The sequence below is a fragment of the Carcharodon carcharias genome (assembly GCF_017639515.1).
Source record: "Carcharodon carcharias isolate sCarCar2 chromosome X unlocalized genomic scaffold, sCarCar2.pri SUPER_X_unloc_1, whole genome shotgun sequence".
Classification (NCBI taxonomy): domain Eukaryota; kingdom Metazoa; phylum Chordata; class Chondrichthyes; order Lamniformes; family Lamnidae; genus Carcharodon; species Carcharodon carcharias.
Window position 1 is genome coordinate 687,773 of NW_024470864.1, and position 20,717 is coordinate 708,489.

Sequence of the window (20,717 nt, forward strand, 5' to 3'; positions counted from 1 at the left end):
TCTTTTTGTATCGTCTGCAAACTTGGCGATAGGACATTCACTTCCCTCATCCAAGTCACTAATATATATTGTAAATAATTGTGGCCCCAGCCCCGATCCCTGTGGCACTTCACTAGTTACAGGTTGCCATCCTGAAAATGCCCCCCTTATCCCAACTCCCTGTCTTCTATTCGTTAGCCAATCCTCTATCCATACTAATATACTACCCCCAACACCATGGGCTCTTATCTTACTAAGTAGTCTTACGTGTAGTACCTTACTGAACGCCTTTTGGAAATCCAAATATATTACATCTACTCGTTCCCCTTTATCTATCCTGCTTGTTACCTCCTCAAAGAATCCTAATAAATTTGTCAGGCATGATTCCCCTTCATGACTCTGCTCGATTAGCTTATGCATTTCTAAATGCTCCGCTATTACATCCTTTATAATAGAATCTCACAGTGCAGAAGAGGCCCTTCGGCCCATCGAGTCTGCACTGACACGTGAGAAACACCTGACCTACCTCCCTAACCCCATTTACCCAGCACTTGGCCCCATAGCCTTGAATGTTTATGAGGTGCCAAGTGCTCATCCAGGTACTTTTTAAAGGATGTGAGGCAAACCCACCTCCACCTCCCTCCCAGGCAGCGCATTCCAGACCCTCACCACCCTCTGGGTAAAAAAGGTTCTCCTCACATCCCCCCCTAAACCTCCTGCCCCTCACCTCGAACTTATGACCCCCTCGTGACTGACCCTTCAACTCAAAGGGAACAGCTGCTCCCTATCCACCCCGTCCATGCCCCTCATCATCTTGTCCACCTCGATCAGGTCACCCCTCAGTCTTCTCTGCTCCAACGAAAACAACCCAAGTCTATCCAACCTCTCTTCATAACTTAAATGTTTCATCCCAGGCAACATCCTGGTGAATCTCCTCTGCACCCCCTCCAGTGCAATCACATCCTTCCTATAATGTGGCGACCAGAACTGCACACAGTACTCCAGCTGTGGCCTCACCAAGGTTCTACACAACTCCCAACATCACCTCCCTACTTTTGTAATCTCTGCCTCGATGGATAAAGGCAAGTGTCCCATGTGCCTTTCTCACCAGCCCCACTAACATGCCCCTCCGCCTTCAGAGATCTATGGACACACACACCAAGGTCCCTTTGTTCCTCAGAAGATCTTGTCTATAAAATAGACTCCCAACATTTTCCCAATGACAGATGTTAAGCTAACTGGCCTATAGTTATCTGTTCTTTGTCTCCCTCCCTTTTTGAATAAGGGTGTTATATTGGCAGTTTTCCAATCCTCTGGGATTTTTCCAGAATCTACCTTTGTTTCCTGTCGCTGAGCCAATTTTGGATCCAACTTGCCTCATTCCCCTGTCTCCTGTGGGATCTCACTCTCCTGACCACTCTGCCAACTCAAATATCAAAAAGGCCTCACTGAAACCCCGGTAGACCACATCTGCTGCACTACCCTCATCGATCCTCCCTGTTACTCCCTCAAAAAAAATCCGATTAAGTTAGTAAGACACGATCTTCCCCTCACAAAACCATGCCGATTATCCTTGATCGATCTGTGCCTTTCGCAGTGACAGTCTATCCTGTCTCTCCGAACTGTTTCCAAGAATTTGCCCACCACTGAAGTCAGACTGACCGGCCTATAATTTTCTGGCCCATCCCTCGCGCCCTTTTCAATGAATGGTACAACGTTCACGGACCTCCACTCCTCTGGTACCTCGCCTGTGTCGAGTGAGGATTGGAAAACGATCCTCGGAGCATCTGCTATTTCCTTTCTGGCTTCCTTCAACAGCCTGGGACACAATCCATTCGGCCCTGGTGACTTATCCGACTTCAAGGATGCCAGTCCCTGTGCCAATGACAGTGCCCCACAAACCGGAACCCACTTCCCCCACACATTCGTGTCTCTCATCTTATCTGTCCTGGGCCGATTTGCACGTGGCTCGGGTAATAACCCAGGAATGATGACCTTCGAGGTTCTGCTTCTTAGTTTGGTGCCTAGCTCCTCACACCGACTCTGTAGAGCCTCCTCCCTCACCCTGCCTGTGTCGTTGGTATCTACACGGACCACGACCACCGGACCCTTCCCCCTCCCACAGCGAGTTCCTCCCCAGCCCTCAGCAGGGTTCCCGAACCCTGGAACCAGGCAGGCAACAGAGCCGTCCGGACTCTCGCTCTTTGCTGCAGATGACAGTGTCAATCCCCCCTCACTATACCGTCCCCTACTACCACTATGTTCCTTTTTAGTTCCCCCTGCTTGAACGGGCTTCCTGTACCACGGTGCCATGGTCAGCTTGCACATCCACCCGGCGGCCCCTTCTCTCACCCAAGCAAGCTGAGCGCGCCGCAAGCCCTGTTGGACCATTGCAGAGGCTGACACTCCTGGTCCCCTTACCTACCTCAGCTAAAGGTCACGCCCTCCGGACCCTGACTGCTGACCAAATCAGAAGCCTCTATCCGGACGGGTGTGACTGCCTCCTGGTACAAAGCATCCAGAGTAACTTTCTCCACCACCCCCCCGACTCCCCCCCCCTCACCCGATGTGTCGCAGTGTCTGCAGCTCAGCCTCCAGCTCGATGACTCTGAGCCGAGGTTCCTCGAGCTGCAAATACTTACAACATTATCCAGGAGCTCCCACATGCTGCATCCCACACATGATCTGTCCTGCCATACTCATGTGTTTACATCATTTTATTCAATGACGTATTTGCTATTCATATATTTACTAATCTTATCGCAAACTCCTGTCCCATTTTTTAAACCTTAGGAATAGAATAGACCTTGGCCACATACCCGGGTACTCACCGAACAGCTAGCTTCTTCCCCCATGGTAGAGCGAGGACTTGTTCCTAGAGGGTGAAAAAGTGAGAAAAAGCAAAGGATCACCTCCCTCCCCTCCTCACCGAACTCCCTCGGCTCACCAAACTCTCACACTCCGTTGAGGCCGCACACTCAGTGCTGGTAGCGTTGAGACTGTCTGAATTTGTATGTTCGAGACAAAGGGACTAGCAGTTTCCTTAATGAACTATTTCAGCTGCTGCCAGTGAATAGCTTCTATCCCCTGGGTGAGACTTCGAATTTAATCAGTACTTGCAGTTAAATACAATGTTTGATTTTTTTTTAGAAAGACGAATCCCTCAGCTCAACAAAGTCTCACACTCTGCTTACCCAGCGACAGTGAAGGAACGGCCGATATATTCCCAAGTCGGGATGGTGAGTGGCTGGGAGGGGAACTTGCAGGTGGTGGTGTTCCCCATGTGTCTGCTGCCCTCGCCCTTCTAGATGGTAGAGGTGGTGGGTTTGGGCGGCGCTGTCGAAGGAGCCCTTGGTGAGTTGCTGCAGTGCATCTTGTAGATGGTACACACACTGCTGCCCCTGTGCGTCGGTGGTGGTGGTGGAGGGAGTGAATGTTTGTGGATGGGGTGCCCCATCGAGCGGGGGCTGCTTTGTCCTGGACGGTGTCGAGCTTCTCGAGTGTTGTGGGAGCCGCACTCATCCAGGCGAGTGGGGAGTGTCCCATCCCACTCCTGACTTGTGCCTTGTAGATGGTGGACAGGCTGTGGGGGGGGGAGTCAGGAGGTGAGTGACTCTCCGCAGGATTCCCAGCCTCTCTAACCTGCTCTTGTAGCCACAGTGTTTATATGGCTGGTCCCAGTTCAGTTTCTGGTCAATGGTAACCCCCAGGATGTTGATAGTGGGGGATTCAGCGATGGTGATGCCATTGAACATCAAGGGGGCTGATGGTTGGATTCTCTCTTGTTGGAGATGGTCATTGCCTGGCACTGGTGTGTGTGGCGCAAAATCCCCATCAAATAACTCTTAAAAACATCACACAATAAGAGACAGAATCGGCCTTGTCGAAGCTGATAAAGTTTTATTAACCTTATTTCAGAGTTCTCTGTTTGACAACTGTAAACATGCAGCTAGGGGGGTCATCAATATAAGACGGTCACTAATAAATCCTATCGGGGGAATTCAGGAGAACTCCCCCAGAGAGCGGGGAGAATGTGGGACTCGCTCCCGCGGGGAGTGGTCGAGGTGAATAGTGTCGATATATTGAAGGTGGGGGGGGGTGGGGTTGGGGGGAAGCTGGATGAACACACGAGGGAGGGAGGGATAGGAGGGTATGGTGATGGGGGTGAGGTGGAGCGGGGTGGGGTGGAGAAGGCTCATGTGGGGCAGAAGCACCAGCACAGAGCAGATGGGCTGAATGGGTAGAGCAGGGTTATATAGTGGGAGGGAGGATGAGAGAGAGAGAGAGAGAATGGGGGAGGGAGGGAGAGGGAGTGGGGGAGAGGGAGTGGGTGAGAGGGAGGGAGGGAGGGAGAGGGAGGGGGAGGGACGGAGGGAGAGGGACGGAGGGAGGGAGAGGGAGACGGAGGGAGGGAGGGAGAGGGAGGGAGCGGGGGAGGGGGAGAGTGTCTGTATTTTCGGGGAACTAGGACAGACTCTGATCTGCTGCTAACTGAACATCCTCCTGTTTGCCCACTTTCGAGGCTGTCTGGTTGTGGGGGGTACTTGGGGAGGGTGGGAAGTCCAGCTCTGCCCCCTCGCTCTCCTCTCAGCGCTTGGCTGCGACTGGTGTTCTCTTGTGCATCACGTGCTCCATCTCTGCCTGTTCAGAGATCTCCATTCCCACCTTATACTTGGCTAGGACCTTTAACATGGGGCGAAGTTTCAACCACCACTGGTCCTTGGGGAGACGATGCCTGTCAGGAGAGATAGAGAGAGGGACAGAGGGAGACAGAGCGAGAGACAGAGAGAGGGACAGAGAGAGAGGGACAGAGAGAGAGACAGAGACAGAGAGAGAGAGAGAGAGGGACAGAGAGAGAGGGACAGAGAGAGAGACAGAGACAGAGAGAGAGAGAGAGAGGGACAGAGAGAGAGAGACAGAGAGAGAGGGACAGAGAGAGAGGGACAGAGAGAGAGGGACAGAGAGAGAGGGACAGAGGGAGACAGAGCAAGAGACAGAGAGAGGGACAGAGAGAGAGGGACAGAGAGAGAGGGACAGAGAGAGAGAGACAGAGAGAGAGGGACAGAGAGAGAGAGAGAGACAGAGACAGAGAGAGAGAGAGAGAGACGCACAGAGAGAGGGCCAGAGAGAGAGGGACAGCGAGAGAGACAGAGACAGAGACAGAGAGAGAAAGAGAGGTACAGAGAGAGAGACAGAGACAGAGACAGAGAGAGAGAGGTACAGAGAGAGGTACAGAGAGAGAGGGACAGAGAGAGAGACAGAGACAGAGACAGAGAGAGAGAGAGAGGTACAGAGAGAGGTACAGAGAGAGAGGTACAGAGAGAGAGAGACAGAGAGAGAGGGACAGAGGGAGACAGAGCAAGAGACAGAGAGAGGGACAGAGAGAGAGGGACAGAGAGAGAGGGACAGAGAGAGAGAGACAGAGACAGAGACAGAGAGAGAAAGAGAGGTACAGAGAGAGACAGAGACAGAGAGAGAGAGGTACAGAGAGAGGTACAGAGAGAGAGGGACAGAGAGAGAGACAGAGACAGAGACAGAGAGAGAGAGAGAGGTACAGAGAGAGGTACAGAGAGAGAGGTACAGAGAGAGAGGTACAGAGAGAGAGGGACAGAGAGAGAGAGAGAGACAGAGAGAGGGACAGAGAGAGAGGGACAGAGAGAGAGGGACAGAGATAGAAAGAGGGACAGAGAGAGGGACAGAGAGAGGGACAGAGAGAGGGACAGAGAGAGGGACAGAGAGAGGGACAGAGAGAGGGACAGAGAAAAACAGGGGGAGAGAGAGAGAAACAGGGAGAGGGAGAGAGAACGAGAAAGGGTCAGAGAGAGAGAGAGACAGAGAGAGAGCGACAGAGCGAGAGAGAGCGAGAGAGCGACAGAGAGAGGGACAGAGAGAGAGAGAGAGAGAGAGATACAGAGAGAGAGAGAGAGATACAGAGACAGAGAGAGAGGGAGCGTGAGGGAGAGAGCGAGGGAGAGAGAGCGAGAGAGCGACAGAGAGAGGGACAGAGAGAGAGAGAGAGATACAGGGACAGAGAGAGATACAGGGACAGAGAGAGAGACAGGGACAGAGAGAGAGAGAGAGACAGAGAGAGACAGAGAGACAGAGACAGAGAGAGAGGGACAGACAGAGAGACAGAGAGAGACAGGGACAGAGAGAGACAGGGACAGAGAGGGAGATAGTGAGACAGAGAGGGAAACAGGGACAGAGAGAGACAGAGAGAGAGACAGAGACAGGGACAGAGAGAGAGACAGGGACAGAGAGAGAGACAAGGACACAGAGAAACAGAGAGACAGAGAGAGACAGGGACAGACAGAGAAAGAGACAGAGACAGGGATAGAGGGAGACAGGGACAGAGAGAGAGAGGGACAGAGAGAGACAGAGACAGGGACAGAGAGAGACAGGGACAGAGAGAGACAGGGACAGAGAGAGAGACAGAGACAGGGAGAGAGACAGAGAGACAGAGAGAGAGACAGAGAGGGAGAGAGAGAAGGTACATTTAGGCAGGTGCTGTGTAAAAAATTAATTCTCCCCCCACCCTCTGGTTCTGTTACCGATTCTCTTCCATCTGTCTCCCCCTCTGGTTACCGACCCTCCCACCACTGGAAACAGTCCCTCCCTCTCTCTACTCTACCCCAAACCCCCTCCCCCTTCGTGATTTTGAACGTCTCGATTCAATCTCCCCCCCCCACCCCACCCCACCACCTCCCTTAACCTTCTCCGCTCTAAGGAGAACAATCCCAGCTTCTCCAGTCCCCTCATCACCCCCCTCCCCCCCGGGGTCCCGTTCTGGTCAATCTCCCTCCGCACCCCCTCCCAGACCCTCGACATCCCCCCTAGAGCGAGGGGGGACCGGGATTGGTGGGAGGTGGGGGGGGGCACTCCAGCCTCGTACATACACAACCCCACAGATCCCACCCCAGCCCACCCACTCCGAGCGAGCAGGCACTCTTGGGTTGACCCTGAATGGTTATATCAAGCCCCCCACCACCGCCCCCCATTACCCCACCCCCCCCCAAACACACGTACACACACTTCCCTCCCCACCACCCCCCAAACATCTGGAGGAACCACGCTCCAGTTCTGGGATCTGTCGGCCTTGTTGGGGGAAGGGGACAGGACAGGTTCCCCCAGAACGATCCCCAGGGAGTGTGGGGGGGTGGGGGGCACTAGCCCACAAAACCAGGGCCAGGCTGGTTCGGTGCTGACGTCGGGGGAAGTGCTTCCTGGTTCGGGGTGGGGGTGCAGTGGGAGTCAGGAACTCTCTCTTCCTGTTCCTGTGTAGCAGACACGAGGAGAGGGGCTGAATGGCCTCCTCCTGTTCCTGTGTAACAGGCTTCGAGGAGGAGGGAGAGGGGCTGAATGGCCTCCTCCTGTTCCTGTGTAGCAGACACGAGGAGAGGGGCTGAATGGCCTCCTCCTGTTCCTGTGTAACAGGCTTCGAGGAGGAGGGAGAGGGGCTGAATGGCCTCCCCCTGTTGCACTCAGGGAGGGGGAGGTAGTTACAGGTGGACAGGGTCTGTCTTCGAGGGTCAGTTTGGAAGCTCCCAGGGTTTTACTGGAATCAGTGTCCCTCACAGAGGCTGCACTCGGCTCCCCCGCACCTCCGCGCATTCCCCTCCACTACCTCCCCACTCCCCTGGCCTATCCCTCCACACCTCCACTCTCTCCCCCCTCGCACTATCCCTCCACACCTCCACTCTCTCCCCCCTCGCACTATCCCTCCACACCTCCACTCTCCCCTCGCACTATCCCTCCACACCTCCACTCTCTCCCCTCGCACTATCCCTCCACACCTCCACTCTCTCCCCTCGCACTATCCCTCCACACCTCCACTCTCCCCTCGCACTATCCCTCCACACCTCCACTCTCTCCCCTCGCACTATCCCTCCACACCTCCACTCTCCCCTCGCACTATCCCTCCATACCTCCATTCTCTCCCTCGCACTAACCCTCCACACCTCCCTCACACTATCCCTCCACACCTCCACGCTCCCACTCGCACTATCCCTCCACACCTCCACTCTCCCCTCGCACTATCCCTCCACACCTCCACTCTCTCCCCCGCACTATCCCTCCACACCTCCACTCTCCCCCCTCGCAATATCCCTCCACACCTCCACTCTCCCCTCGCACTATCCCTCCACACCTCCACTCTCTCCCCCGCACTATCCCTCCACACCTCCACTCTCTCCCCTCGCACTATCCCTCCACACCTCCACTCTCTCCCCTCACACTATCCCTCCACACCTCCACTCTCTCCCTCACATTATCCCTCCACACCTCCACTCTCTCCCTTGCACTATCCCTCCACACCTCCACTCTCCCCTCGCAATATCCCTCCACACCTCCACTCTCCCCTCGCACTATCCCTCCACACCTCCACTCTCTCCCTCGCACTATCCCTCCACACCTCCACACCCTCCTCACCCCTCGCGCTATCCCTCCACACCTTCACTCTCTCCCCCTCGCACTATCCCTCCACACCTCCACTCTCTCCCTCTCACTATCCCTCCGGACCTCCACTCTCTCCCTCTCACTATCCCTCTACACATCCACTCTCTCCCTCTCACTATCTCTCCACATCTCCACTCTCTCCCTCCACACCTCCCCTCTCCCCTTGCACTATACCTCCACAACTCCACTCTCTCCCCCGCACTATCCCTCCACACCTCCACTCTCTCCCCTCCACACCTCCACTCTACCCTCGCACTATCACTCCACACCTCCACTCTCCCCTCGCACTATCCCTCCACACCTCCACTTTCTCTCCCCTTGCACTAACCCTCCACACCTCCACGCTCCCACTCGCACTATCCCTCCACACCTCCACTCTCCCCTTGCTCTATCCCTCCACAACTCCACTCTCCCCTCGCTCTATCCCTCCACACCTCCACACTCCCCTCGCACTATCCCTCCACTCTCTCCCTCGCACTATCCCTCCATTCTCTCCCTCGCACTAACCCTCCACACCTCCCTCACACTATCCCTCCACACCTCCACGCTCCCACTCGCACTATCCCTCCACACCTCCACTCTCCCCTCGCACTATCCCTCCACACCTCCACTCTCTCCCCCGCACTATCCCTCCACACCTCCACTCTCTCCCCTCGCACTATCCCTCCACACCTCCACTCTCCCCTCGCAATATCCCTCCACACCTCCACTCTCCCCTCGCACTATCCCTCCACATCTCCACTCTCTCCCTCGCACTATCCCTCCACACCTCCACACCCTCCTCACCCCTCGCGCTATCCCTCCACACCTCCACTCTCTCCCCCTCGCACTATCCCTCCAGACCTCCACTCTCTCCCTCTCACTATCCCTCCGGACCTCCACTCTCTCCCTCTCACTATCCCTCTACACATCCACTCTCTCCCTCTCACTATCTCTCCACAACTCCACTCTACCCTCGCACTATCCCTCCACACCTCCACTCTACCCTCGCACTATCCCTCTACTCCTCCACCGTCTCTCCCCCGATACCCCCCTCTCCCATCTTTCTCCTCCCCACCCCATCTCCGTACTTCCCTCCCCTCCTATCTAAAGCTCTCTCTCTCTCCTCCTCCAATCCTCCCTCCTCCTCCTCCAATCTCCCCCCTCTCCTCCTCCAATCTCCCCTCTCCTCCTCCAATCTCCCCCCTCTCCTCCTCCAATCTCCTCCCTCTCCTCCTCCAATCTCCCCCCTCTCCTCCTCCAATCTCCCCCCTCTCCTCCTCCAATCTCCCCCCTCTCCTCCTCCAATCTCCCCCCTCTCTCCTCCTCCAATCCCCCCTCTCTCTCTCTCCTCCAATCCCGCCTCTCTCTCACTCCTCCGCCAATCCCCCCTCTCTCTCTCTCCTCCTCCAATCCCCCCTCTCTCTCTCCTCCTCCAATCCCCCCTCTCTCTCTCCTCCTCCAATCCCTCCTCTCTCTCTCTCCTCCTCCAAACCCCCCTCCCGCTCTCCTCCTCCAACCTCCCCTCTACTCTCTCCCTTTCCAATCTCCCCTCTACTCTCTCCCTCTCCCCTCTACTCTCTCCATCTCCCCTCTACTCTCTCCCTCTCCCCTCTACTATCTCCATCTCCCCTCTACTATCTCCATCTCCCCTCTACTCTCTCCATCTCCAATCTCCCTCTACTCTCACCATTTCCCCTCTACTCTCTCCATCTCCCCTCTACTCTCTCCATCTCCCCTCTACTCTCTCCATCTCCCCTCTACTCTCTCCATCTCCCCTCTACTCTCTCCATCTCCCCTCTACTCTCTCCATCTCCCCTCTACTCTCTCCATCTCCCCTCTACTCTCTCCATCTCCAATCTCCCCTCTATTCTCTCCATTTCCCCTCTACTCTCTCCCTTTCCAACCTCCCCTCTACTCTCTCCCTTTCCAATCTCCCCTCTACTCTCTCCCTCTCCAATCTACCCTATACTCTCTCCAATCTCCCCTCTACTCTCTCCATCTCCCCTCTACTCTCTCCAATCTCCCCTCTACTCTCTCCATCTCCCCTCTACTCTCTCCATCTCCCCTCTACTCTCTCCATCTCCCCTCTACTCTCTCCATCTCCCCTCTACTCTCTCCATCTCCCTCTACTCTCTCCATCTCCCCTCTACTCTCTCCATCTCCCTCTACTCTCTCCATCTCCCCTCTACTCTCTCCAATCTCCCCTCTACTCTCTCCATCTCCCCTCTACTCTCTCCATCTCCCCTCTACTCTCTCCATCTCCCCTCTACTCTCTCCATCTCCCCTCTACTCTCTCCATCTCCCCTCTACTCTCCATCTCCCCTCTACTCTCTCCATCTCCCCTCTACTCTCTCCATCTCCCCTCTACTCTCTCCATCTCCCCTCTACTCTCTCCAATCTCCCCTCTACTCTCTCCATCTCCCCATCTCCCCTCTACTCTCTCCATCTCCCCTCTACTCTCTCCATCTCCCCTCTACTCTCTCCATCTCCCCTCTACTCTCTCCATCTCCCCCCTACTCTCTCCATCTCCCCTCTACTCTCTCCATCTCCCCTCTACTCTCTCCAATCTCCCCTCTACTCTCTCCAATCTCCCCTCTACTCTCTCCAATCTCCCCATCTCCCCTCTACTCTCTCCATCTCCCCATCTCCCCTCTACTCTCTCCATCTCCCCTCTACTCTCTCCATCTCCCCTCTACTCTCTCCATCTCCCCTCTACTCTCTCCATCTCCCCTCTACTCTCTCCATCTCCCCTCTACTCTCTCCATCTCCCCTCTACTCTCTCCATCTCCCCTCTACTCTCTCCATCTCCCCTCTACTCTCTCCATCTCCCCTCTACTCTCTCCATCTCCCCTCTACTCTCTCCATCTCCCCTCTACTCTCTGCATCTCCAATCTCCCCTCTACTCTGTCCATTTCCCCTCTACTCTCTCCATCTCCGTCTACTCTCTCCATCTCCCCTCTACTCTCTCCATCTCCCCTCTACTCTCTCCATCTCCCCTCTACTCTCTCCATCTCCCCTCTACTCTCTCCATCTCCCCACTACTCTCTCCATCTCCCCTCTACTCTCTCCATCTCCCCTCTACTCTCTCCATCTCCCCTCTACTCTCTCCATCTCCCCTCTACTCTCTCCATCTCCCCTCTACTCTCTCCATCTCCCCTCTACTCTCTCCATCTCCCCTCTACTCTCTCCATTTCCCCTCTACTCTCTCCATTCCCCTCTACTCTCTCCATCTCCCTCTACTCTCTCCATCTCCCCTCAACTCTCTCCAGCTCCCTCTACTCTCTCCATCTCCCCTCTACTCTCTCCAGCTCCCTCTACTCTCTCCATCTCCCCTCTACTCTCTCCATCTCCCCTCTACTCTCTCCATCTCCCCTCTACTCTCTCCATCTCCCCTCTACTCTATCCATCTCCCCTCTACTCTCTCCATCTCCCCTCTACTATCTCCATCTCCCCTCTACTCTCCATCTCCCCTCTACTCTCTCCATCTCCCCTCTACTCTCTCCATCTCCCCTCTACTCTCTCTCCATCTCCCCTCTACTCTCTCCATCTCCCCTCTACTATCTCCATCTCCCCTCTACTATCTCCATCTCCTCTACTCTCTCCATCTCCCCTCTACTCTCTCCATCTCCCCTCTACTCTCTCATCTCCCCTCTACTCTCTCCATCTCCCCTCTACTCTCTCCATCTCCCCTCTACTCTCTCCATCTCCCTCTACTCTCTCCATCTCCCCTCTACTCTCTCCATCTCCCTCTACTCTCTCCAGCTCCCCTCTACTCTCTCCAGCTCCCCTCTACTCTCTCCAGCTCCCTCTACTCTCTCCAGCTCCCCTCTACTCTCTCCAGCTCCCCTCTACTCTCTCCAGCTCCCCTCTACTCTCTCCAGCTCCCCTCTACTCTCTCCAGCTCCCCTCTACTCTCTCCAGCTCCGATCTCCCCTCTACTCTCTCCAGCTCCGATCTCCCCTCTACTCCCTCCATCTCCCCTCTACTCCCTCCATCTCCCCTCTACTCTCTCCATCTCCGATCTCCCCTCTACTCCCTCCATCTCCCCTCTACTCTCTCCATCTCCCCTCTACTCTCTACTCTCTCCCTCTCCAATCTCCCCTCTACTCTCTCCCTCTCCAATCTCCCCTCTACTCTCTCCCTCTCCAATCTCCCCTCTACTCTCTGCCTCTCCATCTCCCCTCTACTCTCTCCATCTCCAATCTCCCCTCTACCCTCCATCTCCCCTCTATTCCCTCCATCTCCCCTCTATTCCCTCCATCTCCCCTCTACTCCCTCCATCTCCCCTCTATTCCCTCCATCTCCCCTCTATTCCCTCCATCTCCCCTCTATTCCCTCCATCTCCCCTCTATTCCCTCCATCTCCCCTCTATTCCCTCCATCTCCCCTCTATTCCCTCCATCTCCCCTCTATTCCCTCCATCTCCCCTCTATTCCTCCATCTCCCCTCTATTCCCTCCATCTCCCCTCTATTCCCTCCATCTCCCTCTACTCTCTCCATCTCCTCTACTCTCTCCATCTCCCCTCTACTCTCTCCATCTCCCTCTACTCTCTCCATCTCCAATCTCCCCTCTACCCTCCATCTCCCCTCTATTCCTCCATCTCCCCTCTACTCACTCCATCTCCCCTCTATTCCCTCCATCTCCCCTCTATTCCCTCCATCTCCCCTCTATTCCCTCCATCTCCCCTCTATTCCCTCCATCTCCCCTCTATTCCCTCCATCTCCCCTCTACTCTCTCCATCTCCTCTACTCTCTCCATCTCCCCTCTACTCTCTCCATCTCCCCTCTACTCTCTCCAATCTCCCCTCTACTCTCTCCAATCTCCCCTCTACTCTCTCCATCTCCCCTCTACTCTCTCCATCTCCCCTCTACTCTCTCCATCTCCCCTCTACTCTCTCCATCTCTCCTCTACTCTCTCCATCTCCCCTCTACTCTCTCCATCTCCCCTCTACTCTCTCCATCTCCCCTCTACTCTCTCCATCTCCCCTCTACTCTCTCCAATCTCCCTCTACTCTCTCCATCTCCGTCTACTCTCTCCATCTCCCCTCTACTCTCTCCATCTCCCCTCTACTCTCTCCATCTCCCCTCTACTCTCTCCATCTCCCCTCTACTCTCTCCATCTCCCCTCTACTCTCTCCATCTCCCCTCTACTCTCTCCATCTCCCCTCTACTCTCCATCTCCCCTCTACTCTCCCCATCTCCCCTCTACTCTCTCCATCTCCCCTCTACTCTCTCCATCTCCCCTCTACTCTCTCCAATCTCCCTCTACTCTCTCCATCTCCCATCTCCCTCTACTCTCTCCATCTCCCCTCTACTCTCTCCATCTCCCCTCTACTCTCTCCATCTTCCCCTCTACTCTCTCCATCTCCCCCTACTCTCTCCATCTCCCCTCTACTCTCTCCAATCTCCCCTCTACTCTCTCCAATCTCCCCTCACTCTCCAATCTCCCCATCTCCCCTCTACTCTCTCATCTCCCATCTCCCCTCTACTCTCTCCATCTCCCCTCTACTCTCTCCATCTCCCCTCTACTCTCTCCTTCTCCCCTCTACTCTCTCCATCTCCCCTCTACTCTCTCCATCTCCCCTCTACCTCTCCATCTCCCCTCTACTCTCTTCCATCTCCCCTCTACTCTCTCCATCTCCCCTCTACTCTCCTCCATCTCCCCTCTACTCTCTCCATCTCCCCTCTACTCTCTCCATCTCCCCTCTACTCTCTGCATCTCCAATCTCCCCTCTACTCTGTCCATTTCCCCTCTACTCTCTCCATCTCCGTCTACTCTCTCCATCTCCCCTCTACTCTCTCCATCTCCCCTCTACTCTCTCCATCTCCCCTCTACTCTCTCCATCTCCCCTCTACTCTCTCCATCTCCCCTCTACTCTCTCCATCTCCCCTCTACTCTCTCCATCTCCCCTCTACTCTCTCCATCTCCCCTCTACTCTCTCCATCTCCCCTCTACTCTCTCCATCTCCCCTCTACTCTCTCCATCTCCCCTCTACTCTCTCCATCTCCCCTCTACTCTCTCCATCTCCCCTCTACTCTCTCCATCTCCCCTCTACTCTCTCCATCTCCCCTCTACTCTCTCCATCTCCCCTCTACTCTCTCCATCTCCCCTCTACTCTCTCCATCTCCCCTCTACTCTCTCCATCTCCAATCTCCCCTCTACTCTCTCCATTTCCCCTCTACTCTCTCCATTTCCCCTCTACTCTCTCCATCTCCCTCTACTCTCTCCATCTCCCCTCAACTCTCTCCAGCTCCCCTCTACTCTCTCCATCTCCCCTCTACTCTCTCCATCTCCCCTCTACTCTCTCCAGCTCCCCTCTACTCTCTCCATCTCCCCTCTACTCTCTCCATCTCCCCTCTACTCTCTCCATCTCCCCTCTACTCTCTCCATCTCCCCTCTACTCTCTCCATCTCCCCTCTACTCTATCCATCTCCCCTCTACTCTCTCCATCTCCCCTCTACTATCTCCATCTCCCCTCTACTCTCCATCTCCCCTCTACTCTCTCCATCTCCCCTCTACTCTCTCCATCTCCCCTCTACTCTCTCTCCATCTCCCCTCTACTCTCTCCATCTCCCCTCTACTATCTCCATCTCCCCTCTACTATCTCCATCTCCCCTCTACTATCTCCATCTCCCTCTACTCTCTCCATCTCCCCTCTACTCTCTCCATCTCCCCTCTACTCTCTCCATCTCCCCTCTACTCTCTCCATCTCCCCTCTACTCTCTCCATCTCCCCTCTACTCTCTCCATCTCCCCTCTACTCTCTCCATCTCCCCTCTACTCTCTCCAGCTCCCCTCTACTCTCTCCAGCTCCCCTCTACTCTCTCCAGCTCCCTCTACTCTCTCCAGCTCCCCTCTACTCTTCTCCAGCTCCCCTCTACTCTCTCCAGCTCCCCTCTACTCTCTCCAGCTCCCCTCTACTCTCTCCAGCTCCCCTCTACTCTCTCCAGCTCCCCTCTACTCTCTCCAGCTCCCCTCTACTCTCTCCAGCTCCCCTCTACTCTCTCCAGCTCCGATCTCCCCTCTACTCCCTCCATCTCCCCTCTACTCTCTCCATCTCCGATCTCCCCTCTACTCCCTCCATCTCCCCTCTACTCTCTCCATCTCCCCTCTACTCTCTACTCTCTCCCTCTCCAATCTCCCCTCTACTCTCTCCCTCTCCAATCTCCCCTCTACTCTCTCCATCTCCCCTCTACTCTCTCTCCATCTCCCCTCTACTCTCTCTCCATCTCCCCTCTACTCTCTCCATCTCCCCTCTACTATCTCCATCTCCCCTCTACTATCTCCATCTCCCCTCTACTATCACCATCTCCCCTCTACTCTCTCCATCTCCCCTCTACTCTCTCCATCTCCCCTCTACTCTCTCCATCTCCCCTCTACTCTCTCCATCTCCCCTCTAATCTCTCCATCTCCCCTCTACTCTCTCCATCTCCCCTCTACTCTCTCCATCTCCCCTCTACTCTCTCCATCTCCCCTCTACTCTCTCCAGCTCCCCTCTACTCTCTCCAGCTCCCCTCTACTCTCTCCAGCTCCCCTCTACTCTCTCCAGCTCCCCTCTACTCTCTCCAGCTCCCCTCTACTCTCTCCAGCTCCCCTCTACTCTCTCCAGCTCCCCTCTACTCTCTCCAGCTCCCCTCTACTCTCTCCAGCTCCCCTCTACTCTCTCAAGCTCCCCTCTACTCTCTCCAGCTCCGATCTCCCCTCTACTCCCTCCATCTCCCCTCTACTCCCTCCATCTCCCCTCTACTCTCTCCATCTCCGATCTCCCCTCTACTCCCTCCATCTCCCCTCTACTCTCTCCATCTCCCCTCTACTCTCTACTCTCTCCCTCTCCAATCTCCCCTCTACTCTCTCCCTCTCCAATCTCCCCTCTACTCTCTCCCTCTCCAATCTCCCCTCTACTCTCTGCCTCTCCATCTCCCCTCTACTCTCTCCATCTCCAATCTCCCCTCTACCCTCCATCTCCCCTCTATTCCCTCCATCTCCCTCTATTCCCTCCATCTCCCCTCTACTCCCTCCATCTCCCCTCTATTCCCTCCATCTCCCTCTATTCCCTCCATCTCCCCTCTATTCCCTCCATCTCCCCTCTATTCCCTCCATCTCCCCTCTATTCCCTCCATCTCCCCTCTATTCCCTCCATCTCCCCTCTATTCCCTCCATCTCCCCTCTATTCCCTCCATCTCCCCTCTATTCCTCCATCTCCCTCTACTCTCTCCATCTCCTCTACTCTCTCCATCTCCCCTCTACTCTCTCCATCTCCCCTCTACTCTCTCCATCTCCCCTCTACTCTCTCCATCTCCAATCTCCCCTCTACCCTCCATCTCCCCTCTATTCCCTCCATCTCCCCTCCTCTACTCCCTCCATCCTCCCCTCTATTCCCTCCATCTCCCCTCTATTCCCTCCATCTCCCCTCTATTCCCTCCATTCCCCTCTATTCCCTCCATCTACTCTATTCCCTCATCTCCCCTCTATTCCCTCCATCTCCCCTCTACTCTCTCCATCTCCTCTACTCTCTCCATCTCCCCTCTACTCTCTCCATCTCCCCTCTACTCTCTCCATTCTCCCTCTACTCTCTCCATCTCCCCTCTACTCTCTCCAGCTCCCCTCTACTCTCTCCATCTCCCCTAACTCTCTCCATCTCTCCTCTACTCTCTCCATCTCCCCTCTACTCTCTCCATCTCCCCTCTACTCTCTCCATCTCCCCTCTACTCTCTCCAATCTCCCCCTCTACTCTCTCCATCTCCCCTCTACTCTCTCCAGTCTCCCCTCTACTCTCTCCATCTCCCCTCTACTCTCTCCATCTCCCCTCTACTCTCTCCAATCTCCCCTCTACTCTCTCCATCTCCCCTCTACTCTCTCCATCTCCCCTCTACTCTCTCCATCTCCCCTCTACTCTCTCCATCTCTCCTCTACTCTCTCCATCTCCCCTCTACTCTCTCCATCTCCCCTCTTCTCTCTCCATCTCCCCTACTCTCTCCATCTCCCCTCTACTCTCTCCATCTCCCCTCTACTCTCTCCATCTCCCCTCTACTCTCTCCAATCTCCCCTCTACTCTCTCCATCTCCCCTCTACTCTCTCCATCTTCCCCTCTACTCTCTCCATCTCCCATCTCTACTCTCTCCATCTCCCCTCTACTCTCGACATCTCCCCTCTACTCTCTCCATCTCCCCTACTTCTCCCCTCTACTCTCTCCATCTCCCCATCTCCCCTCTACTCTCTCCATCTCCCCTCTACTCTCTCCATTTCCCCTCTACTCTCTCCATCTCCGTCTACTCTCTCCATCTCCCCTCTACTCTCTCCATCTCCCCTCTACTCTCTCCATCTCCCCTCTACTCTCTCCATCTCCCCCACTACTCTCTCCATCTCCCCTCTACTCTCTCCATCTCCCCTCTACTCTCTCCATCTCCCCTCTACTCTCTCCATCTCCCCTCTACTCTCTCCATATCCCTCTACTCTCTCCATCTCCCCTCTACTCTCCTCCATCTCCCCTCTACTCTCTCCATCTCCCCTCTACTCTCTCCATCTCCAATCTCCCCTCTACTCTCTCCATTTCCCCTCTACTCTCTCCATTTCCCCTCTACTCTCTCCATCTCCCTCTACTCTCTCCATCTCCCCTCAACTCTCTCCAGCTCCCCTCTACTCTCTCCATCTCCCCTCTACTCTCTCCATCTCCCCTCTACTCTCTCCATCTCCCCTCTACTCTCTCCATCTCCCCTCTACTCTCTCCATCTCCCCTCTACTCTCTCCATCTCCCCTCTACTCTATCCATCTCCCCTCTACTCTCTCCATCTCCCCTCTACTATCTCCATCTCCCCTCTACTCTCCATCTCCCCTCTACTCTCTCCATCTCCCCTCTACTCTCTCCATCTCCCCTCTACTCTCTCTCCATCTCCCCTCTACTCTCTCCATCTCCCCTCTACTATCTCCATCTCCCCTCTACTATCTCCATCTCCCCTCTACTATCTCCATCTCCCCTCTACTCTCTCCATCTCCCCTCTACTCTCTCCATCTCCCCTCTACTCTCTCCATCTCCCCTCTACTCTCTCCATCTCCCCTCTACTCTCTCCATCTCCCCTCTACTCTCTCCATCTCCCCTCTACTCTCTCCATCTCCCCTCTACTCTCTCCATCTCCCCTCTACTCTCTCCAGCTCCCCTCTACTCTCTCCAGCTCCCCTCTACTCTCTCCAGCTCCCCTCTACTCTCTCCAGCTCCCCTCTACTCTCTCCAGCTCCCCTCTACTCTCTCCAGCTCCCCTCTACTCTCTCCAGCTCCCCTCTACTCTCTCCAGCTCCCCTCTACTCTCTCCAGCTCCGATCTCCCCTCTACTCCCTCCATCTCCCCTCTACTCTCTCCATCTCCGATCTCCCCTCTACTCCCTCCATCTCCCCTCTACTCTCTCCATCTCCCCTCTACTCTCTACTCTCTCCCTCTCCAATCTCCCCTCTACTCTCTCCCTCTCCAATCTCCCCTCTACTCTCTCCCTCTCCAATCTCCCCTCTACTCTCTGCCTCTCCATCTCCCCTCTACTCTCTCCATCTCCAATCTCCCCTCTACCCTCCATCTCCCCTCTATTCCCTCCATCTCCCCTCTATTCCCTCCATCTCCCCTCTATTCCCTCCATCTCCCCTCTACTCCCTCCATCTCCCCTCTATTCCCTCCATCTCCCCTCTATTCCCTCCATCTCCCCTCTATTCCCTCCATCTCCCCTCTATTCCCTCCATCTCCCCTCTATTCCCTCCATCTCCCCTCTATTCCCTCCATCTCCCCTCTACTCTCTCCATCTCCTCTACTCTCTCCATCTCCCCTCTACTCTCTCCATCTCCCCTCTACTCTCTCCATCTCCCCTCTACTCTCTCCATCTCCAATCTCCCCTCTACCCTCCATCTCCCCTCTATTCCCTCCATCTCCCCTCTACTCCCTCCATCTCCCCTCTATTCCCTCCATCTCCCCTCTATTCCCTCCATCTCCCCTCTATTCCCTCCATCTCCCCTCTATTCCCTCCATCTCCCCTCTATTCCCTCCATCTCCCCTCTATTCCCTCCATCTCCCCTCTATTCCCTCCATCTCCCCTCTATTCCCTCCATCTCCCCTCTATTCCCTCCATCTCCCCTCTATTCCCTCCATCTCCCCTCTACTCTCTCCATCTCCTCTACTCTCTCCATCTCCCCTCTACTCTCTCCATCTCCCCTCTACTCTCTCCATCTCCCCTCTACTCTCTCCATCTCCAATCTCCCCTCTACCCTCCATCTCCCCTCTATTCCCTCCATCTCCCCTCTATTCCCTCCATCTCCCCTCTACTCCCTCCATCTCCCCTCTATTCCCTCCATCTCCCCTCTATTCCCTCCATCTCCCCTCTATTCCCTCCATCTCCCCTCTATTCCCTCCATCTCCCCTCTATTCCCTCCATCTCCCCTCTATTCCCTCCATCTCCCCTCTATTCCCTCCATCTCCCCTCTATTCCCTCCATCTCCCCTCTATTCCCTCCATCTCCCCTCTACTCTCTCCATCTCCTCTACTCTCTCCATCTCCCCTCTACTCTCTCCATCTCCCCTCTACTCTCTCCATCTCCCCTCTACTCTCTCCATCTCCCCTCTACCCTCCATCTCCCCTCTACTCCCTCCATCTCCCCTCTATTCCCTCCATCTCCCCTCTATTCCCTCCATCTCCCCTCTATTCCCTCCATCTCCCCTCTATTCCCTCCATCTCCCCTCTATTCCCTCCATCTCCCCTCTATTCCCTCCATCTCCCCTCTATTCCCTCCATCTCCCCTCTATTCCCTCCATCTCCCCTCTATTCCCTCCATCTCCCCCTCTACTCTCTCCATCTCCTCTACTCTCTCCATCTCCCTCTACTCTCTCCATCTCCCTCTACTCCCTCCATCTCCCCTCTACTCTCTCCATCTCCCCTCTACTCCCTCCATCTCCCCTCTACTCCCTCCATCTCCCCTCTACTCCCTCCATCTCCCCTCTACTCTCTCCATCTCCCCTCTACTCCTTCCATCTCCCCTCTACTCCTTCCATCTCCCCTCTACTCCCTCCATCTCCCCTCTACTCCCTCCATCTCCCCTCTACTCCCTCATTTCCCCTCTACTCCCTCCATCTCCCCTCTTCTCTCTCCATCTCCCCTCTATTCTCTCCATCTCCTCTCTACTCTCTCCATCTCCCCTCTACTCTCTCCCTCTCCCCTCTACTCTCTCCCTCTCCAATCTCCCCTCTACTCTCTCCCTCTCCAATCACCCCTCTACTCTCTCCCTCCCCAATCTCCCCTCTACTCTCTCCCTCTCCAATCTCCCCTCTACTCTC

General features: G+C 55.2%; 1 protein-coding gene across 1 annotated transcript in view; it reads right to left on the reverse strand.

Moving 5' to 3' along the window:
- Positions 1-3,862: 3,862 nt before the first annotated feature.
- Positions 3,863-20,717, reverse strand: part of LOC121275069 (ATP-dependent 6-phosphofructokinase, muscle type-like) — a 49,354-nt gene continuing 32,499 nt past the window's right edge. The window contains exon 11 of the mRNA XM_041182464.1: positions 3,863-4,714. Within this exon, the coding sequence (XP_041038398.1) occupies positions 4,567-4,714 (148 nt within the window). The 3' untranslated portion in view covers positions 3,863-4,566. The remainder of the gene's footprint in view (positions 4,715-20,717) is intronic.